This window comes from Astyanax mexicanus, chromosome 2 (assembly GCF_023375975.1).
Source record: "Astyanax mexicanus isolate ESR-SI-001 chromosome 2, AstMex3_surface, whole genome shotgun sequence".
NCBI classification, from domain to species: Eukaryota; Metazoa; Chordata; class Actinopteri; order Characiformes; family Acestrorhamphidae; genus Astyanax; species Astyanax mexicanus.
Window position 1 is genome coordinate 39139213 of NC_064409.1, and position 21193 is coordinate 39160405.

General features: G+C 38.0%; 2 protein-coding genes, 1 long non-coding RNA gene and 1 pseudogene across 19 annotated transcripts in view; 1 reads left to right on the forward strand and 3 right to left on the reverse strand.

Annotated features, from left to right (window-relative positions):
* Positions 1-5981, reverse strand: part of LOC125799140 (scavenger receptor cysteine-rich type 1 protein M130-like) — a 37079-nt gene extending 31098 nt beyond the window's left edge. For 9 of the 16 annotated variants that reach the window (XR_007437973.1, XR_007437972.1, XR_007437971.1 and 6 more), the window contains exons 1-2: positions 5490-5981; positions 5042-5356 (exon numbers count right to left, since the gene is read on the reverse strand). Coding sequence is in view for 5 of the 16 variants with exons in the window: in XM_049475171.1 (XP_049331128.1) it covers positions 5042-5356; positions 5490-5709 (535 nt within the window). In the remaining 11 variants the exon portion in view is untranslated. Of the gene's footprint in view, positions 1-5041; positions 5357-5489 lie in introns of those variants that run through there. The other 7 variants (XR_007437974.1, XM_049475173.1, XM_049475171.1 and 4 more) reach the window with 7 other exon arrangements.
* LOC125799143 (deleted in malignant brain tumors 1 protein-like) overlaps positions 1-11800 on the reverse strand; it is a 426727-nt gene extending 414927 nt beyond the window's left edge. The window contains exons 1-7 of one of the 2 annotated variants that reach the window (XM_049475188.1): positions 10430-11800; positions 9761-10069; positions 9041-9343; positions 8654-8944; positions 7478-7780; positions 6918-7226; positions 6319-6825 (exon numbers count right to left, since the gene is read on the reverse strand). In XM_049475188.1, the coding sequence (XP_049331145.1) occupies positions 6479-6825; positions 6918-7226; positions 7478-7780; positions 8654-8944; positions 9041-9343; positions 9761-10069; positions 10430-10520 (1953 nt within the window). In that variant the 5' untranslated portion in view covers positions 10521-11800 and the 3' untranslated portion in view covers positions 6319-6478. Of the gene's footprint in view, positions 1-6318; positions 7227-7477; positions 7781-8653; positions 8945-9040; positions 9344-9760; positions 10070-10429 lie in introns of those variants that run through there. The other variant, XR_007437982.1, reaches the window with a different exon arrangement.
* Positions 1-21193, forward strand: part of LOC125799136 (deleted in malignant brain tumors 1 protein-like) — a 1283434-nt pseudogene that overhangs the window by 68803 nt on the left and 1193438 nt on the right.
* LOC125799163 (uncharacterized) lies at positions 11896-13555 on the reverse strand. The gene is made up of 3 exons (XR_007438000.1): positions 13438-13555; positions 13219-13308; positions 11896-12510 (listed from the first exon to the last, which is right to left on the reverse strand). It is a non-coding gene; the product is annotated as an uncharacterized LOC125799163 (long non-coding RNA).

The window sequence follows — 21193 nt, forward strand, 5'->3', positions numbered from 1 at the left end:
CCAAGCTACTTCCAGGTTTTCCTTAAAGAAGAAGACTAGTACTCTTCAGATCATGTTTATTTGGTCTGGCCCAAGATGAAAAAGTCCTTCAAAATCACACTGGAACATCAGCTTTATATTAAATTTTTTGTGCATTATGGATCGGTAGGCCATGTTGCCAGTTAATTTTAAAGTATAAAATCAGCTTGGGCCAGGCTAATTCCAGGCTTTCCCTAAAGTAGAAGACTAGTACTCTTCAGATCATGTGTATTTGGTCTGGCCCAAGATTAAAAAGTCCTTCAAAATCACACTAGAACATCAGCTTTACATAAAAAAATTGTGCATTATGGATTGGTATGCTATGTTGACAGTTCATTTTAAAGTATAAAATCAGCTCGGGCCAAGCTACTTCCAGGTTTTCCTTAAAGTAGAAGACTAGTACTCTTCAGATCATGTGTATTTGGTCTGGCCCAAGATGAAAAAGTCCTTCAAAATCACACTAGAACATCAGCTTTACATAAAAAAAATTGTGCATTATGGCTCGTTATACCATGTAGCCAATTTATTTTAAAGTATAAAATCAGCTTGGGCCAGGCTACTTCCAGGTTTTCCTTAAAGTAGAAGGCTAGTACTCTTCAGATCATGTGTATTTGGTCTGGCCCAACATGAAAAAGTTCTTCAAAATCACACTTAAACATCTGCTATACATAAAAAAAATTGTGCATTATGGATCGGTATGCTATGTTGCCAATTCATTTTAAAGTATAAAATCAGCTCAGGCCAAGCTACTTCCAGGTTTTCCTTAAAGAAGAAGACTAGTACTCTTTAGATCATGTGTATTTGGTCTGGCCCACGATTAAAAAGTCCTTAAAAATCACACTAGAACATCAGCTTTACATAAAAAAAATTGTGCATTATGGATCGGTAGGCCATGTTGCCAGTTAATTTTAAAGTATAAAATCAGTTCGGGCCAGGCTAATTCCAGGTTTTCCTTAAAGAAGAAGACTAGTACTCTTCAGATCATGTGTATTTGTTCTGGCCCAAGATGAAAAAGTCCTTCAAAATCACACTGGAACATCAGCTTTACATAAAGAAAAATTGTGCATTATGGATCGGTATTCCATGTTGCCAGTTAATTTTAAAGGATAAAATCAGCTCGGGCCAGGGTATTTCCAGGTTTTCCTTAAAGTAGAAGACTAGTTCTCTTCAGGTCATGTGTATTTGTTCTGGCCCAAGATTAAAAAAATCTTCAAAATTGTACTGGAACATCAGCTTTACATAAAAACAATTGTGCATTATGGATCAGTATTCCATGTTGCCAGTTAATTTTAAAGTATAAAATCAGCTTGGGACAGGCTAATTCCAGGTTTCTCTTAAAGTAGAAGACTAGTACTCTTTAGATCATGTCTATTTGGTCTGGCCCAAGATTAAAAAGTCCTTCAAAATCACACTAGAACATCAGCTTTACATAAAAACAATTGTAAATTTTTTTGTGCATTATGGATCGGTAGGCCATGTTGCCAGTTAATTTTAAAGTATAAAATCAGCTCGGGCCAGGCTAATTCCAGGTTTTCCTTAAAGAAGAAGACTAGTACTCTTCAGATCATGTGTATTTGTTCTGGCCCAAGATGAAAAAGTCCTTCAAAATCACACTAGAACATCTGCTTTATATTCAATTTTTTTGTGCATTATGGATCGGTAGGCCATGTTGCCAGTTCATTTTAAAGTATAAAATCAGCTCGGGCCAGGCTAATTCCAGGTTTTCCTTAAAGAAGAAGACTAGTACTCTTCAGATCATGTGTATTTGGCCTGGCCCAAGATGAAAAAGTCCTTCAATATCACACTGGAACATCAGCTTTACATAAAAAAATTGTGCTTTATGGATCGGTATTCCATGTTGCCAGTTCATTTTAAAGTATAAAATCAGCTTGGGCCAGGCTAATTCCAGGTTTTCCTTAAAGAAGAAGACTAGTACTCTTCAGATCATGTGTATTTGGTCTGGCCCAAGATTAAAAAGTCCTTCAAAATCACACTGGAACATCAGCTTTACATAAAAAAATTGTGCATTATGGATCGGTATTCCATGTTGCCAGTTAATTTTAAAGTATAAAATCAGCTTGGGCCAAGCTATTTCCAGGTTTTCCTTAAAGTAGAAGACTAGTACTCTTTAGATCATGTGTATTTGTTCTGGCCCAAGATTAAAAAGTCCTTCAAAATCACACTAGAACATCAGCTTTATATTCAATTTTTTTGTGCATTATGGATCGGTAGGCCATGTTGCCAGTTAATTTTAAAGTATAAAATCAGCTCGGGCCAGGCTAATTCCAGGCTTTCCCTAAAGTAGAAGACTAGAACTCTTTAGATCATGTGTATTTGTTCTGGCCCAAGATTAAAAAGTCCTTCAAAATCACACTAGAACATCAGCTTTATATTCAATTTCTTTGTGCATTATGGATCGTTATTACATGTTGCCAGTTCATTTTAAAGTATAAAATCAGCTTGGGCCAGGCTAATTCCAGGTTTTACTTAAAGTAGAAGACTAGTACTCTTCAGATCATGTGTATTTGGTCTGGCCCAAGATTAAAAAGTCCTTCAAAATCACACTAGAACATCAGCTTTAAATTAAACTTTTTTGTGCCTTATGGATCGGTATGCCATGTTGCCAGTTAATTTTAAAGTATAAAATCAGCTTGGGCCAGGCTCATTCCAGGCTTTCCCTAAAGTAGAAGACTAGTACTCTTTAGATCATGTCTATTTGGTCTGGCCCAAGATTAAAAAGTCCTTCAAAATCACACTAGAACATCAGCTTTATATTCAATTCTTTTGTGCATTATGGATCGGTAGGCCATGTTGCCAGTTAATTTTAAAGTATAAAATCAGCTTGGGCCAGGCTAATTCCAGGCTTTCCCTAAAGTAGAAGGCTAGTACTCTTTAGATCATGTGTATTTGGTCTGGCCCAATATGAAAAAGTCCTTCAAAATCACACTGGAACATCAGCTTTACATAAAAAAAATTGTGCATTATGGATCGGTATGCTATGTTGCCAGTTAATTTTAAAGTATAAAATCAGCTCGGGCCAGGCTAATTCCAGGTTTTCCTTAAAGTAGAAGACTAGTTCTCTTCAGATCATGTGTATTTGGTCTGGCCCAATATGAAAAAGTCCTTCAAAATCACACTAGAACATCAGCTTTATATTCAATTTTTTTGTGCATTATGGATCGGTAGGCCATGTTGCCAGTTAATTTTAAAGTATAAAATCAGCTTGGGCCAGGCTAATTCCAGGTTTTCCTTAAAGTAGAAGACTAGTACTCTTCAGATCATGTGTATTTGGTCTGGCACAAGATGAAAAAGTCCTTCAAAATCACACTAGAACATCAGCTTTACATAAAAGAATTGTGCTTTATGGATCGGTATTCCATGTTGCCAGTTCATTTTAAAGTATAAAATCAGCTTGGGCCAAGCTATTTCCAGGTTTTCCTTAAAGTAGAAGACTAGTACTCTTTAGATCATGTGTATTTGTTCTGGCCCAAGATTAAAAAGTCCTTCAAAATCACACTAGAACATCAGCTTTATATTCAATTTTTTTGTGCATTATGGATCGGTAGGCCATGTTGCCAGTTAATTTTAAAGTATAAAATCAGCTTGGGCCAGGCTAATTCCAGGTTTTCCTTAAAGAAGAAGACTAGTACTCTTCAGATCATGTGTATTTGTTCTGGCCCAAGATGAAAAAGTCCTTCAAAATCACACTAGAACATCAGCTTTACATAAAAAAAAATTGTGCATTATGGATTGGTATGCTATGTTGCCAGTTCATTTTAAAGTATAAAATCAGCTCGGGCCAGGCTAATTCCAGGTTTTCCTCAAAGTGGGAGAGTAGTTCTCTTCATCTGATGTGTATGTGTTCTGGCCCAAGATGAAAAAGTCTTTCAAAATTTGCCAGTTAATTTTAAAGTATAAAATCAGCTTGGGCCAGGCTAATTCCAGGTTTTTCTTAAAGTAGAAGGCTAGTACTCTTCAGATCATGTGTATTTGTTCTGGCCCAACATGAAAAAGTTCTTCAAAATCACACTTGAACATCTGCCTCATATTTTTTGAGCGCAATGGCTTTTAAAATATAATTTTATTAAATATATATTTAATTATTTATTGTAATATATAATTATAAATTCAGTAATTAAAATACATATTTTACAATATACAAAATTATATTTAATACGATATTGTATATTTACATTGTTAATAAACAGATGTACTGCTTTTCTTCATTCTATCTCCTTCAGTGTTGATCTGTGAGGTGTTTAATATAAACAGCGGGTGTTTGTGAACGCTCCCTTTAGTTCACGGTGGTTCAGTGAAGCGGCAGCTGCGAATATCAAACCAACTTCAGCCGGGGAATACGAGGCTGCGAATATCGAGCCAAACGAATCTGGAGCTGCGAATATCAAACCAACTTCAGCCTCGTCGAGCTCCGTAAGTATCGACAGGTTAATTCCCGGGTTTGTAACTGAGCGCGCAGCGCTACTGCAGGAAAAACAGGTACTGATTGGATGAGTACCCCGCTTGTCCCGCCTCTCCACCTTCGCTAAAGTAGCAGTGATTGGATCTCTTCCTAACTGGTCACTACCTTTCACAGAACTAAATCAGTTCTGATTGGATTTCGTCCCTGCCAAACATTTTCGTCTCGTTTTTATTCGTTGACCAAAATGTCAATTAATTTCGTCTCTTTGTGTGTGCAGAGCCGCTGTCTGCCCCTCCTCCCTGTGTGTGTGTGTGTGTGCAGCGAGATGGGAGAAGGGGCAGACAGTTCCCTGTCATATCAGAGCGATTCACCGCAAAATGTTATTTGCGTTTTGTCAGTGTTGGAAGAGCAAAAAAATAGGGAAGTACCGCAATGTAATCCTTTAATTTTAGCAGAGTAACTGTAATCTGATTACCATTTATTGAAGCAGTAACTGTAACGGATTACAGTTACTTATAATTTGTAATCTGATTACGTAACGCCGTTACATGTAATCCGTTACTTCCCAACACTGTTTATTATACTGCAACTGTAAGATCTCACCACTACAGATAACTCCAGCATACTGTTCATGAGAGCATGCAGTTCGACTCCATGATGAAATGGGACATTTTAACAGGTGTGTTTCGTTTCCCTGACAATCAAACACATCAGCCCAGATCCGGCCACTCCCCTCCCCAAACCAGTCTGACCCCAACACAGCCACAGCACTCCCACACTTCAGCTGAGCACAGAGGACACTGGCAGCTCTCATATCCCAGCTTACATCACACACTGTACCCCACTCACTGAGGTACTGGAGCTCCACTCGACCAGAACAGGAATCTGAGCCGTTCATCAGCCGAGCCTGAGTGTGACCTGAATTAACAGAGGAAAAATAGTAGGCAACAATAATACAATACAATAATAATAAAAAAAATACAGTAATTACAAACTAATTGCTCACAGTTTAGTACTAATCTAAATCTTTTACAAACATACTTCATCATACCAGAGCATCTTAGTCCCACATCCTTGTTGTGAGAGCAGTTGGGAAGGAGATGTCTGGCAGAGGTACATATGAGATTCGTTTCCTCTACACTGAAGCTCCTCTGACCACATCTGACCCTCTGCTCTACCAAAAGCAGCTGCTTCCAGAACCTCCACAGGAGAACCACAGCCCAGCTCCCAGCTGCACACAACCTCTGCATCCTGCTGGTTAAAGTCAGCATCACACACTGGAAGCCAAGAATTCCGATGAAGCTTCTATACTCTCCCAGAGCATGCGTGAGGACCACCAACAAGTCTTCGCTTGTCACCTACAGTATAGTATTTGTGTACATTGATCATCAAAAAACACTGCACCCAGAAGAAAGCATCAGATTACAAGGCTAGTCAGAAGAAAGATGTGCTATGCCATGGCTAAACACATTGACAGGTCAATCCACTAATCCACTAAAAAGTGCTGGATACTGTTGGACCCACGATCAGCACTCTACCACATCGCAAAATCACATTAGTGAAAGCACATTAGGAATGCCACACATCTGACATGTTGCATTACACACTGTATGTGTAGTTCCTTAAATATTACTCATCTTAGTCTAAATGAAATAATTTATTATTCCTCACACTGCCTGTAAATCAATGGTAGACATTAAAAAAAAAAAACATACTTGTAGTTTTAGATAAAAAAAATAAGACTTTGTAAGTTTCTTTTAAAATGGTCACCAAAAACAATTCAACATAGTCAAAGTCTAAACATTTTTTCATATGTATAAAACTTTTGCTTTTTGACTTCTCTGCAGCACTCCTTGTAAAATTAAAAAGTCTGGTTAGCCCTCAAGGACATAAATGACAAATCAAATTAAAGGTTTCTTAATGTTTTAATGTCTTAATATCTTTTTTCATAATATTGTGCAATACAGAAATCAATCAAACTGGTGGATTTGTGTCTCCGTCACCTGTCTGTTATCTGAATTTGGTGGATGTGTGTTTTTGTCAGTGTTTTGTGTGAAATTGACAAAAGGAAGTGAAATACCTACCAGCACACACCAGTCCCACATCATTATCATGGGAGCAGTTGTGTTTGAGTGAAGATGATTTTGGACAGAAGTGAATCTGTGATTCGCTGCCTCTACACTGAAGCTCCTCTGACCACACCGGACCCTCCACTCTACCAAAAGCAGCTGCTCCCAGAACCTCCACAGGAGAACCACAGCCCAGCTCTCGACACACAACCTCTGCACCCTGCTGGTTAAAGTCAGAACCACACACTGTGACCCAGCTCTCTCCATGAAGAACCTCCACTCTCCCAGAGCAGTGAGAACCTCCAACCAGCCTGACTCCTAGGTATGATCAAAATATAATAAACATTATGCAGTGGGTTAAAAGGTTTTTTGATTACAGAAGTTCATACTAAGTTTTTAGTGTAACTCACTTGAACAGATGACTCCAGCATCTTTAGGATGATTACAGTTATGTTTACCCCATCCTGCTGATTTACAGTTCTTTAGTATGGATTCTGATTCTCTACACTCCACATTATCCATCCAGATTGGTCCTGATCCTGATCCAAAGTAAGCACCACTAAGTGCATCTGTAGCCTCTCCACAGCCCAGCTCTCTACACACCACTGCAGCATCTATCATATCCCAGTTACCATCACACACTGTTCCCCACTGTCCTTTATGAAGAACCTCCACTCTCCCAGCACAGCGACTCAAACCATCCACCAACCTCACACTTTCTAAAGAGCAGAAAGAGAAAGATTGAATGCACAACTCAAACATCATTTTGCATCTTTTAAAATCTGGTAAAACTTCATTTTAATGCTATTCACATGTGCTATATTCCAGCATGCACAAATATGGACTATATCAATAAAAGAATTAAGAAGAATATGTTTCATGAAGTACATTATACACTGACCACTAAGAAAAGAACATCTTTTCATCAAGACTCTAAAAAGAAAAAATAAATAAAATATGTAGCTCTCACCAGAACACACCAGTCCCACATCATTATCATGGGAGCAGTTGTGTTTGAGTGAAGATGATTTTGGACAGAAGTGAATCTGAGATTCAGTTCTTCTACACTGAAGCTTCTCTGACCACACCTGACCCTCCCCTCTACCAAAAGCAGCTGCTCCCAGAACCTCCACAGGAGAACCACAGCCCAGCTCTCGACACACAACCTCTGCATCCTGCTGGTCAAAGTCAGCATCACACACTGTGACCCAGCTCTCTCCATGAAGAACCTCCACTCTCCCAGAGCAGCGAGATCTGCCCACCAATCTGACCCCTAAATTAGTTTATAAGAGAAAGAGAACATGTACATTAACATTAACACACAGCATTAAGTACTTGGAAACCTTAAGAAGTTCCACAGGGTTCTACTGTAGGACCGATGAAACTAATATTAGTGAAGAACTGATGACAGTGAAAAACTGCAGTGTGGGCTTACACATGGAGTCAATTAACAGTTTAAGCACTAAACACAAACAATCGTACTAATTAACTGCTTAAAATATATAAAGATAAAAACTCTGGCCATGTACCACTGAACTAAGGTGTAACTGTAATTAACTAAAAAATATTAACGCCTGTTTCTTTGTGAATGGGACTTCTGCATGGAAATCCATTATTTTCTACCAGAAAGGAAAGATTACAAAAATGTATTTCTCCATCATGCCTACAGCAATAGTCTTTCTATAATTAAGTATTGTCTTATAGTGAAAATCACTTTTCATCTCCATATAATAATTTGCTTTTTTAATAATTTGACTTAGTATATCAAGTTATTACCTACATTTAAGTACTAGTAAGACCCGGTAAGTATTTTGTATGTGCTAGTTCATACAGAGAAATCACACTGTAAGTTATGGGAACTTAAGCTCTAAAACACAGGCTGTATTATAAGTGTTAACTAGGTTTATTACAGCTTATAGTTTTCTTCTATACAGTAATTTGCCACATTATTTTTTAAACGCAAAACCAGGTCTGAGATTGAGCAAACAGTGACTGATCTAGTGGTCTTAACCAAATAAAAGTGGGTTAATATAGGTGAAAGTAGGTCATGATTATGGCAGATTAGGAAGAAATGCTATAATAAATAAATTGTGCACAACTGATATACATTCCAACGACAAGTATTTTAAGATTTAGGAGAGCTCACCTGAACAGATGACTCCAGCAAGTCGATTACAAATTTGTTCCACCCATCCAGCTGATCTACAGTGCTTCACTGAAGACTCTGATCCACTACAGTTCACATCATCCATCCAGGCTGATCTTGGTCCAAACTGAACATTTTTAAATACAGCCTCCCCACAGCCCAGCTCTCTACACACCACTGCAGCATCTCTTATATCCCAGTTTTTACCACACACTGATCTCCATGTTCTGTTATAAAAAACCTCCACTCTCCCAGCACAGCGATGGCCACCATCCACCAACCTCACACTGTCTGTACAACGGAGAGAGAAAGAGAGAGGAAAAGATGTAGAAATCTGAAAAATCAGACTGAATCTCAAAATTAATACATAAGCCATTTAGCTCATACCAGCACACACCAGTCCCACATCATTATCATGGGAGCAGTTGTGTTTGAGTGAAGATGATTTTGGACAGAAGTGAATCTGTGATTCTCTGCCTCTACACTGAAGCTCCTCTAAACACACCTGACCCTCCCCTCTACCAAAAGCAGCTGCTCCCAGAACCTCCACAGGAGAACCACAGCCCAGCTCTCGACACACAACCTCTGCACCCTGCTGGTCAAAGTCAGCATCACACACTGTGACCCAGCTCTCTCCATGAAGAACCTCCACTCTCCCAGAGCAGTGAGATCTGCCCACCAGTCTGACTTCTACAATGTGTTTATAAGAGCAAAGAGAACATGTACGTTAATATTAACACACAGCATTGGGAGGGCTGGGAGGTTAATTTGAATAGAAGGGAATTAAATTATATGGGGCAGTGATTTTTATATTTTGCACTTTTCATTAACTGAAATACAAGGATTTTAAAAATATATATATATTATTTCTTAGTTGCTAATTCTAAACCAAAGCATTCAAAACCACCTCTGTAATAATCCATTTATTAAGTGTATGAAAGTGAATTTAGGTTCAGGCTTAAACTTTTCATGTTACAAAGAAGTTTTTTTACAGGGGTGTATATAAAACAACTAACAGTTGTTTAATTAATTCAGTACATTCCAACACAGGCCTCATCACATTTGTTGACATCTCTGTGTAATATGTTTTATTTTTTTGCATCTTACCTGCACAAACAGCACCAGCGTCTTCATCATGATTACATCTCTGTCTACCCCAATCATACGACCTACAGTTCTTCAGTGAAGACTCTGATCCAGCACAGTTAGCATATTCCACCCAGATCGGTCCTGATCCTGATCCAAAGCGAGCTCTCCGTGGTGCATCTATGGCTTCCCCACAGCCCAGCTCTCTACACACCACTGCAGCATCTCTCATATCCCAGTAATCATCACAAACTGTTCCCCAATGTCCTCTATGAAGAACTTCCACTCTCCCAGCACAGCGGCTCCCACCATCCACCAACCTCACACTGTCTGTGTGGAGAAAAAAACAAACACACTGATAATCAGAGAATAATTACACTTATACTCAAATAATAATACTCAAACAAGGCTGAAATACATTTAAACCAAATCATGGACATCAAAAGCTCCCATTTAGAGATCATAAGAAATCAGTCACTAATTTGTACTTCTATAGCAATACTAAAATGGGCTGACTGGATGATAGCAAAGTGTAAATCACATGAATGTAAGATCAAAAAGTAAATATATACTTTTCAATTAAATGCCACTTTATGCAACATCATTCAGCATGTCTGGTTTGGTGGGGGATCAGTGATGGTCTGGGGAGGCCTGTAGATGCCCAGGCCTCTACAGGTTAGACAACAGTACCCTGCCTGCTCTTAGGTATTGAGATGAAATCCTTGAACCCATTGTAAGACCCTACGCTGGCGCAGTGAGTCCGTGGTTTCTCACGGTGCATGACAATCCCCGGCCCGATGTGGAGAAAGTAGTTAAGTTCTTCGAGGATAAAGGAATTTATACCATTCACTGCCTTTCCAACAACATCCTAACAGAAAAAGAGGCCAGTATACATACAGTCCACAAAGTTAGTTTAAATATGCTGTATATATTATATATATATATGCTCAACTCAGCAGCAGAACAAGCTTTACCTCTACTCAGCCAGATAAGACTCAAGAACCTGAGAGACAGAGAGACAGAGAGAGAGAGAGAGAGAGAGAGAGATTCCCCACAGCCGCCAATCACACTCACTATGACCTTATTAGAAAGAGGAGAGGAAATTATCAAACATTTTCAGTGACAAATCAGAAGAAGCTTTTTTTTCATTTCGCCATATTTTTAAAAAGCGTCAGCACTAATTAACACAGCTCCACCTCCTTGTGTCTGTGTCTGTGTGTGTGTCTATGGGCAAAGGAAGGTACAAAGTCAGCTACCTTCTGGAGACAAACTTCAGAGAGAGTAAACACACAAAATACAGCATTAAAGCTGCACCTGCAGACAGCAGATCCAAACACATAACATCCACCATGAAGATAAGTCACAGTTTCTTTTAACTACACATACAAACAACTTTTTTGTGTTTCTCATGCTGTTACAGAGTATATAAAACTAGTTTTAATCCTGATTACAGAAACTCTGATTAAGTGTGGGAATATTGTGGGTTCCCTGTGAACTACAGCAAGGCTGGTGAGCGATGGACCAAACAAAGGCGGTTTGTCTGCCCTGTGAGGCGGGTGTAGGGTATGTTTGTGGAAATGCATCTAAGGATGCACCTACTACTCTACTGATCACAGCAGTTCCAATTACAAAATAAAAGTCCTGTTCTCTGGAGTATGCACTCGTGAGCCGAACTTACCAAGTTCGTTCTGACAAAGTACAAGAGTCCAAACTTGCTTAATCTATAATGAGAAACGGGCCGACTCTGGCGCTGCCAGGAACTTGTGAGCCCATGGGACCACAAGGGTGGTTGAGAAAACCTTTATTCTCTCTGTAATGATTAATTTATTTATCTAAAACAGTATGAAATGCATTAATTAACTGAAACATGTTGCTAAGTGTGCTTTTAAAAATGAAAAAAAAAAGAAGACACATTCTTTATAGGTGTGAAAAAAATCACACTTTATTATCATAATATAGAAAACCATAATAATGTATGCTGCACAGACATATATAGATATATTTTTGATTAAGGTGAAAAGCAAATATAATTTGCATGTTTACCATGTGTCCACAATAAATCGTACGTATTAAAATATCCAAACTTTTTGTAATGTGTGGGCTCTCTTCAGCAGGTATGATATCATCATAGACCTCGCCATAGTTTTCTGTAAAAATTAAAAAATGCATTGCAGCACAGCAGCATCAGGATGATGGCAGCAAGACACTGTTACTCAAAGACTCAAACTTTTAAAATACTAAGGGGTTTTCAATGTATTGGTACTGTCGCCCTCTGCGATCAGAACTGGTTGACAAATCAAAGTGTGTCCCTTTAAAAAAAAAACAAAAAAAAAACTCCCACACACCAAAGGATATTAACTCACCTCAACATGCCTTTTGCAATCCTGTAGTTACCCCTGGGCAATCCTAAAATCACTATTACAAACTGTACAGTAGGCAAGACATTGTTTTTAACTTGTGCCAGACATGGATATAATGGAGTAGTCAAAGATAAATTGAATTTAGCATTAGCATTACCCGCTAACCACGCTCACTATTTTCCCGTTCAGGGGTGAGTCTTATCGGCCTGAAGCCTGATGCTAACTGCTAAAACACTTCAGAACCCTACACATATTGCATGGAACTTTTTTCTATAAAACAAAAAATATATATATGTTTTTTCTTCTGCATTAAAAATTCTAACACACATTCAGTATATGTCAACTTACCTGAGAGAAGCTCCTCATCTACGTCCTCATATCCTGAATGCTGATCTTCAGAGATAAAACTTCCTGTTAAAGGAGATCAGAACAGTCAGAATGCCAAAGTTCAATTATTTAATCAAAATTTACAGCAAAAAAATGTATTTGTAAGTCTGAAAATGAGATGAGGCTTTAAGCCCAATCCCATTTCACCCCATGGCCCTACCACTTACCCCAACCATTCTTTGAGTGTAAAGGGTGAAATCCTCCCCATAAGAATTGGGACAACACTTCATGAACCAGATACGTCATCAGAAGCACTAAGGTTCAGTAACCTAGCTAATTTTATGGCATTGTATGTCTTCAGAAAGGTTGGTGATTAAGGAACAATTGTCAATTTCTTAATTCCTGTTATGGGGAGCTTGGATTAGCTTTCATTTTATTTAATTGTTCTGTTCCGCCTTAAATGATGCAGCCTCTGCTGTCTCTTGCACCATTTAAGGTGAAATGGGAAAGTTGGCTAACAAACCCCATCCCTTTCCTCTGCTTTTTAACAGCAGTACAGGCCTGAATTGATAGTAACAGATATGTAATTCTTCCTATTACAGTCAGTGGAGTAACACATATTATTTTGAACCTGTAAGATAAGCTAACAATGCTACAATTGATTTACTGCATGTAGTTTTTTCATTTATAGTCATTTAAACACTCAGAATTGCTATTTGATATCTGACCTTAGATCCACTTTACATACTGTGTGAAGACTGCCTTCAGTGAAACTCTCTACATATAATTTACCTCTTTTAGTATATCTGTTAGTGACACATTTATGGTTAATCTCTTCATAGACTGCCTCAAGCAGAGTCTTCCTCCTCGCCTTAGAAATCACTGTGAGAGAGAAAGAAAGAAACATGGAGTCAGTTCAGTAGAAGAGAAGACTGATGACAGATTGAAGGACTAATGATGATTATAGAAAGTACAGAAAGTGGATTTTAGATGATCTCTAAATCTCCCTACCTCTCCTGAGCACTCTGTTCTGATAAAACAGCACAACCAGAAGCACTAAGGCCAGGAAGAGCACAGATCCCAGAACCAGGAGAGACACTGGATAGATGTATGGAAAATTAGATGATGGATTTTTTGAAGGAGGGACTGTCTTTTTCTCTGTTAGCTGTGCTGGTACTGAAAACACAGAATAAAAACACTGTTGAACACTGCATAGTGTTGTTTAAACTTAAAAAAAAAATCACACAAAGGAACTAATTAAAAGAGTACCTGTGGTGTAAGTTGTAGTTGTTTCAGATGAAAAAGGTAATGTGACAAATATGTCTGAAAGAAATATCATAAAAATGGTCAAGAAAAAGAGGTTACAGAAGGAGAAAGAGACTAGAGCAGCATTATTTAAGAAATGGTATTTATTGTTTTTGTGTTTATTGTCTTTGAAACAAAAGAAGTATATGGCTGATATGGTAATATTGTAGGTATTGTCAAAAATATTGTTGCATTATTGTCTGCCAATGTTACTTAGTGTATTTATCAGTGTTGTGAGCCTAAATCAGCCATAATATAAATGCTATTCTCCCTTTTACAGGTCAGAGGAGCACAATAATAATAATATTGAACCTGACTGAAATACAGAGTACACTGCTTAACATAACCATAGTTATCTTAAGAGAAGTTAATACTAGATTAAAAAATGTTCTCGCACACCTGCACAGTGGGAGGGGAGTGGCCGGATCTGGGCGGATGTGTTTGATTGTCTGGGCCTCCCACACTATACCCCACTCACTGAGGTACTGGAGCTCCACTCGACCAGAACAAGAGTCTGAGCCGTTCATCAGCCGAGCCTGAGTATGACCTGAATTTACAACCAAGAGACTCGTAAAAGCGCAAGTTCTCTCCTATACTGTATATTATATAAAGAAATGTTAGACGATAATATCACATATTATACTGTACCAGAACATACAAGTCCCACATCATTACCATGAGAGCAGTTGTATTTGTGTGAAGAGGTTATTGGACAGAGAGTAATCTCAGATTCATCTCCTCTACACTGAAGCTCCTCTGACCACACCTGACCCTTCCCTTTACCAAAAGCAGCTGCTCCCAGAACCTCCACAGGAGAACCACAGCCCAGCTCTCGACACACAACCTCTTCATTAATGAATAAAAAAAATGAACACAAATAACAAAAATACTGCTCATTAATTACCCTACTTTGTGCCCTCTGACCTCCGACGCTAGATCCCAGTTCACAGATCATATCAAACCACATAATCTATCCAATTCATCCATGTTAATAATACAGATTAATTTAGCTAGGAAAACAGTTGGCATCGCCAAATAGCCATAGTGGCTAATCCGCCATTTTGAAAATCATAACAAAAGATTTATAGAAAAACAATAATTTTTTTTTTTTTTATTCTGACTTTTTTTGTTGGTCAAAATATAATTAAATATCTAAATTCTGTCCATATTTGATATCTTAATTCTGTCCATATTTGCATATTATTTTTAATCATTTTAAGCAGGGCTGGTATATTTTATTATTACACAGCAAAGCATTTAAGCTGTTATTGTAATAATAAATGTAAAAATGTTAACTATTTTAGAGTAGCCTAGAATATCTGGCATGTGTGACCTTCATTTATATTTTTTGTAATTTGCATACGAATAAAGGAGCATCAATTTATAACATTTTTTTTAAGATATGTACAGTATTTACAGCATCTTTACTGACTGATTTTTTTTAAGCGAAACAGCAGAGTGGTATAGAATACCATAGTCTGGCAATCTCAGTGTGTGATAATGTACACATCAGGAAGTTGTTCAGTTGAGCTGTACACATTTATATCAAAACGATAACACATCGACTAAAATTAATATATTGTGACATAAGTTTTGTCATATCGTCCAGCACTAAATTGTTAAGCTGGAAATGACACTGTTTCTAATTACAGTGTGTTGACTGGTTTTGTTTTGGCACATAAAGTGTTTGAGAAGTTGTCTGGAAGTGGAAAGGACTAATGCATTTTGTTTCATTCAGGTTATAATTTTGAAAACAAATGTTGTGCTCTAGCAAATCAGTACTGCAGACCCTTTTTTATTAAATTAAATTTTATCAAACAAAATGAAACTGACTAGACAATTTCTTGGGTTAATATTTTCAGCAATTAAATAAAAGTCAAAGCAAATGTTAAAAAAAACATCACTGCTTCTCACATTAGCTGTAACTGTCAGAATTTACTATGTAATAGAATATTTAATACGGAATAGGTATACAAAACAGTGACATTCCATCATATGATCTCTGATTTGATTTTGTCTATGATGTGTCGAAACATTCTCAGAAAGTTCACAAATGTAATACATGTAATACGTACGTATTACAGTTTTTGTCTAATTAAAACATACCTGAACAGGTAAGCTCAATATCCATATTATGATTACAGCTGTGTTCCCCACCCTAATGATCCACAGTGTTTCAGTGTAGATCCAGTACACTTCACATGACTCATCCAGATCGGTGCAGATCCTGGAACAGCTGCATCAGTCCTAAACGGCTCTCCACAGCCCAACTCTTTACACATGACAAAACCCGCTATGAAATTTGCACCAGCACCACAAATTGTTCCCCACTGTCCTCTGTGAAAAACCTCTGCTCTTCCAGCACAGCGACTGCCACCATCCGCCAACCTCACACTGTCTGTGTAAGAGAAAATAAGAACAAGAAAAATTTACCGAATTATGAACTAGTAAGAGTAAAAATGGGAAACATTTTTTTGAAAAACACTTACCTGCACACACCAGTCCCACATCATTATCATGGGAGCAGTTGTGTTTGAGTGAAGATGATTTTGGACAGAAGTGAATCTGAGATTCAGTTCCTCTACACTGAAGCTTCTCTGACTACACCTGACCCTCCCCTCTACCAAAAGCAGCTGCTCCCAGAACCTCCACAAGAGAACCACAGCCCAGCTCTCGACACACGACCTCTGCATCCTGCTGGTTAAAGTCAGCATCACACACTGTGACCCAGCTCTCTCCATGAAGAACCTCCACTCTCCCAGAACAGTGAGAACCACCAACCACCCGGACTCCTAAAAATTGTGAACATAAAGCTGAATTTAAACATATGTGAGTCACTGCTTCAACATGAAGATGTCTTTCCATGTCATTGAATCTCTGACATTAACACAGCAAGAATGGTCAAAAGAGATATGGCATTTAACCTTCAGTGGAAAAGTTGACTAAATGAACGCTATCTGTTTCCTTACAAACAGTACTACTACGCTTAACTGGACCCTAAGCCTCTAAAATGGGTCCTTTCCCACCACTTACAAGACTTTGTTTTACATGTATGATATATTATGAACAGTTTCCTGTTCCTAGTTAACAGAAGGGAACATAAAATAATTTACTGATACAATTTACCTGAACAGATGACTCCAGCATCTTTAGAATGATCACAGTTATGTTTACCCCATCCTGCTGATTCACAGTTCCTCAGTGTAGACTCAGAGCCACTGCAGTGCACATTATCCATCCAGATTGGTCCTGATGCTGATCCAAAGTAAGACTCATGATATGTATCTACAGCTTCTCCACAGCCCAGCTCTCTACACACCACTGCAGCATCTCTCATATCCCAGTTATTACCACACACTGATCCCCACTGTCCTCTATAAAGAACCTCCACTCTCCCAGCACAGCGACTGTCACCATCTACCAACCTCACACTGCCTGTACAACAGTGAGTAAGACAGACCAAGACATTGAGAAAGAATGGAAAAAACCATGTATTTTCACCACTATTAATGATGTAAAGTAGAATTGTGGCTGAAAACTGAAATAATAGCAAGACATTTGCATTTTTGACAGAATTACAAAAAGTTTACATAAACATTGAGCTAATCTTAATGACATTAATCACAAACATGCAGCTCTTACCAGAACACACCAGTCCCACATCATTATCATGGGAGCAGTTGTGTTTGAGTAAAGATGATTTTGGACAGAAGTGAATCTGTGATTCGTTTCCTCTACACTGAAGCTCCTCTGACCACACCGGACCCTCCCCTCTACCAAAAGCAGCTGCTCCCAGAATCTCCACAGGAGAACCACAGCCCAGCTCTCGACACACAACCTCTGCATCCTGCTGGTTAAAGTCAGCATCACACACTGTGACCCAGCTCTCACCATGAAGAACCTCCACTCTTCCAGAGCAGCGAGAGCCATTAACCAACAGGACTCCTAAAAATTACCATGAAAAAAAGAAAGCTTATTTATCAGTAATGATAAATGATTAAGCATGATGATGCTAAATATTGCACAATGAATGATTCATAAATGCATTGGAAAAAACTAAAGAGAGTATAAGGATTCAAAATAAGTTCAGTAAAGCTATGAATTACATTAAACAAATTAATATGGATCAGCAAAATTATGAAATCAGTAAAAAAAAAAATCAGTAAATTAATTGTTGGTTGAGAATTCCAGTGTACAGCACAGTTTGGTGATTGCTCAGTTTAAACATACCAATTTACCTTGGCAATCAACAAGGATTTAGGGTGGGTTAAAAAGAAAAATCATATGTGCTGTACACTTTGCCTACATGGCAGATAATGTACAGTCCCTGTTTACAGCGTTTTACCTGAACAGATAACTCCAGCATAGGACACCCCTAATCAAAATGTATATTATTGTGACTACAGAAGGAAATAAAAATGACCTAATGTTTAGAACACATAACATTGAAGTGGACACGTCTATTTAGCATTTTTAATATTTTTTCCCTTTACAGTTTCAAAATAACAAAAATAAAAAAGAAAGATACACATAGACTTTTAATTTGTTGGCAATCCTGTGAGCAGTTATTTTCCAGACACTATATGACCTCCACCAGTCTTGTTACCTGCTTAATGGACTGGAGGAACAGAACAGTAGACACATACTTAATTCACCATTCTTGCTTTTAAACTATGTGCTGCCAGTACAAGTATTCTAAGTCTGTTCCACTCCAACCCAGAATATTACATGTGATTCACATGGATACATGTTGCTGTAGCCATTTTGTATAATGTGTTACTGCAGCTCCAAAAATCCACAAATTATCTCCAAAACAACAGTCTCTTGTGTCTGTTAGACTAGAGAAACTCATTACATTTGTCCAAAGTCTATTGTGTTTATAATTAGTGCTATCCATCAGGACGTTTCTGCTAGCTGTGTTTTTAATGTTTTTAAACTCACACTGCAAGGTATTCTAGACAAACACAGATCCCCTACACTTTATTACACTATTATCCACTAAAAAACAAATGCCAGAACAGTAATGCTGCACAAACATAACACCCTCACAAATAAGTCACAAATATTTAATTTCACCAGGTCTTAATGGCAAACAGGTAATGGAGCACAGGGCTGAGCTACTGAGACAGAGGGCTGTCTAAGTAGGAATAGATGAAGTCACAGGCTCATTGTGCTGAATGCAGTTCTTACCTGCACACACCAGTCCCACATCATTATCATGGGAGCAGTTGTGTTTGAGTGAAGATGATTTTGGACAGAAGTGAGTCTGAGATTTGTTTCCTCTACACTGAAGCACCTCTGACCACACCTGACCCTCCCCTCTACCAAACGCAGCTGCTCCCAGAACCTCCACAGGAGAACCACAGCCCAGCTCTCGACACACAACCTCTGCATCCTGCTGGTTAAAGTCAGCATCACACACTGTGAACCAAGACGCTCCATGAAAAACCTCCACTCTCCCAGAGCAGTGAGAACCTAAAACCAGCCTGGCTCCTAAAATATCACAAGAGCATAAACAATGAGATAACAACAGGATTTAATAAATGAAAGTCAGACAGCACAGACACACAATGTAACTATTCAATACAGTGCACATATTATATGAACATAGTGTAGCTTGCCTGAACAGATGACTCCAGAATTGTGGGTTTCATTGCAGTCATGTTTACCCCATACTGGTGATCTACAGTTCTTCAGTCTAGACTCTGATCCACTACAGTCCACATCATCCATCCAGATTGGTCCTGATCCTGATCCAAAATGAGATTTGCCCAGTGCATCTACAGCTTCTCCACAGCCCAGCTCTCTACACACCACTGCAGCATCACTCATATCCCAGTCATCACCACACACTGTTCCCCACTGCCCTCTATGAAGAACCTCCACTCTCCCAGCACAGCGACTGCCACCATCCACCAACCTCACACTGCCTGTACAACAGACAAGGAATAAAGAAAGAAAGAAGCGAATAAAAAAAAAAAGAAATAATAATAGGTCTATGCTTCTTCAGCGTCGCAAGGTTATTTAACATAATTCTTAACAGATTTCGCTAATTCAAACAGCCCGAAAATGTTTTAAATAGCTCAATTTTAACGCTCTAATTACTAAAAAATGGCTCGGGTTCAGAATGACAGTTTATGGCTCAAGTCGGGTCTGGCTCGGGCAGAAAGTGCATGGATTTGGGCCGGGTCGGGCTGGATTTTTGGGCCCGATCTAAGCTCTACCGCTCCACACACTGCAGGCTTTTTGCACTGCGGTCAAGCCAGCCCCCACTTCAAAACGCTTGGTCAAACTAGCCCCCACGCTGTTTCTTAGAGCGCGCATACACTGAACATTGCGGCAAGCGTGAGAAGGAACACATTTCAAAATAAAAGTCCCCCCTTAATATCACGACATGCTGTGGAGTGGTATTAAAAGGAATCCACATAATATCACATGTTATGTCTGATATCACATGTCAATTTCATGTAGTCCTGGTAGTACACAAAATAAAAGCCCTGTAAATTATAACAATTATGTTAATTAAATAATAATAATACTAATAATAATAATACTAACAATACTACTTCTACTAATAATAATACTTGTATGTGTCACTCACTTAATAGCAGGGCATTATAATGTGTCATTTCAAAATAAAGGCCCTTTAAATTGTAACATTTATGTAATTTTACACAATGTTTAGACTGTTATTAAAAGAAATCTGTCTGATATCACAGGTCAATTTCATATAGTCCTGATAGTACACTACTTGTATGTGTCACTCACTTAATAACAGAACATTTTGATGTGTCATTTCAAAATAAAGGCCCTTTAAACTGTAACATTTATGTAATTTTACACAATGTTTAGACTGTTATTAAAAGAAATCTGTCTGATATCACAGGTCAATTTCATATAGTCCTGATAGTACACTACTTGTATGTTTCACTCACGTAATATCAGAACATTTTGACGTGTCATTTCAAAATAAAGGCCCTTTAAATTATGAAATGAAATATGAAATTGACCTGTGATATCACACAGATTCATTTTAATAACAGTCAAAACTTGTGTTAAAATAAAAATATTGTTATAATTTAAAAGGCCTTTATTTTGAAATGACATCAAAATGTTGTTATTAAGTGAGTTACACATACAAGTAGTGTACTATCAGGACTTTATGAAATTGACCTGTGATATCAGACAGATTCATTTTAATAACAGTCTAAACATTGTGTTGAAATAAAATATTGTTACAACTTAAATGGCCCTTATTTTGAAATGACACATCAAAATGTTCTGATTTTAAGTGAGTGAAACATACAAGTAGTGTACTATCAGGACTATATGAAATTGAACTGTGATATCAGACAGATTTCTTTTAAGAACAGTCTAAACATTGTGTAAAATTACATAAATGTTACAATTTAAAGGGCCTTTATTTTAAAATGACACATCAAAATGTTCTGATAGTAATTGA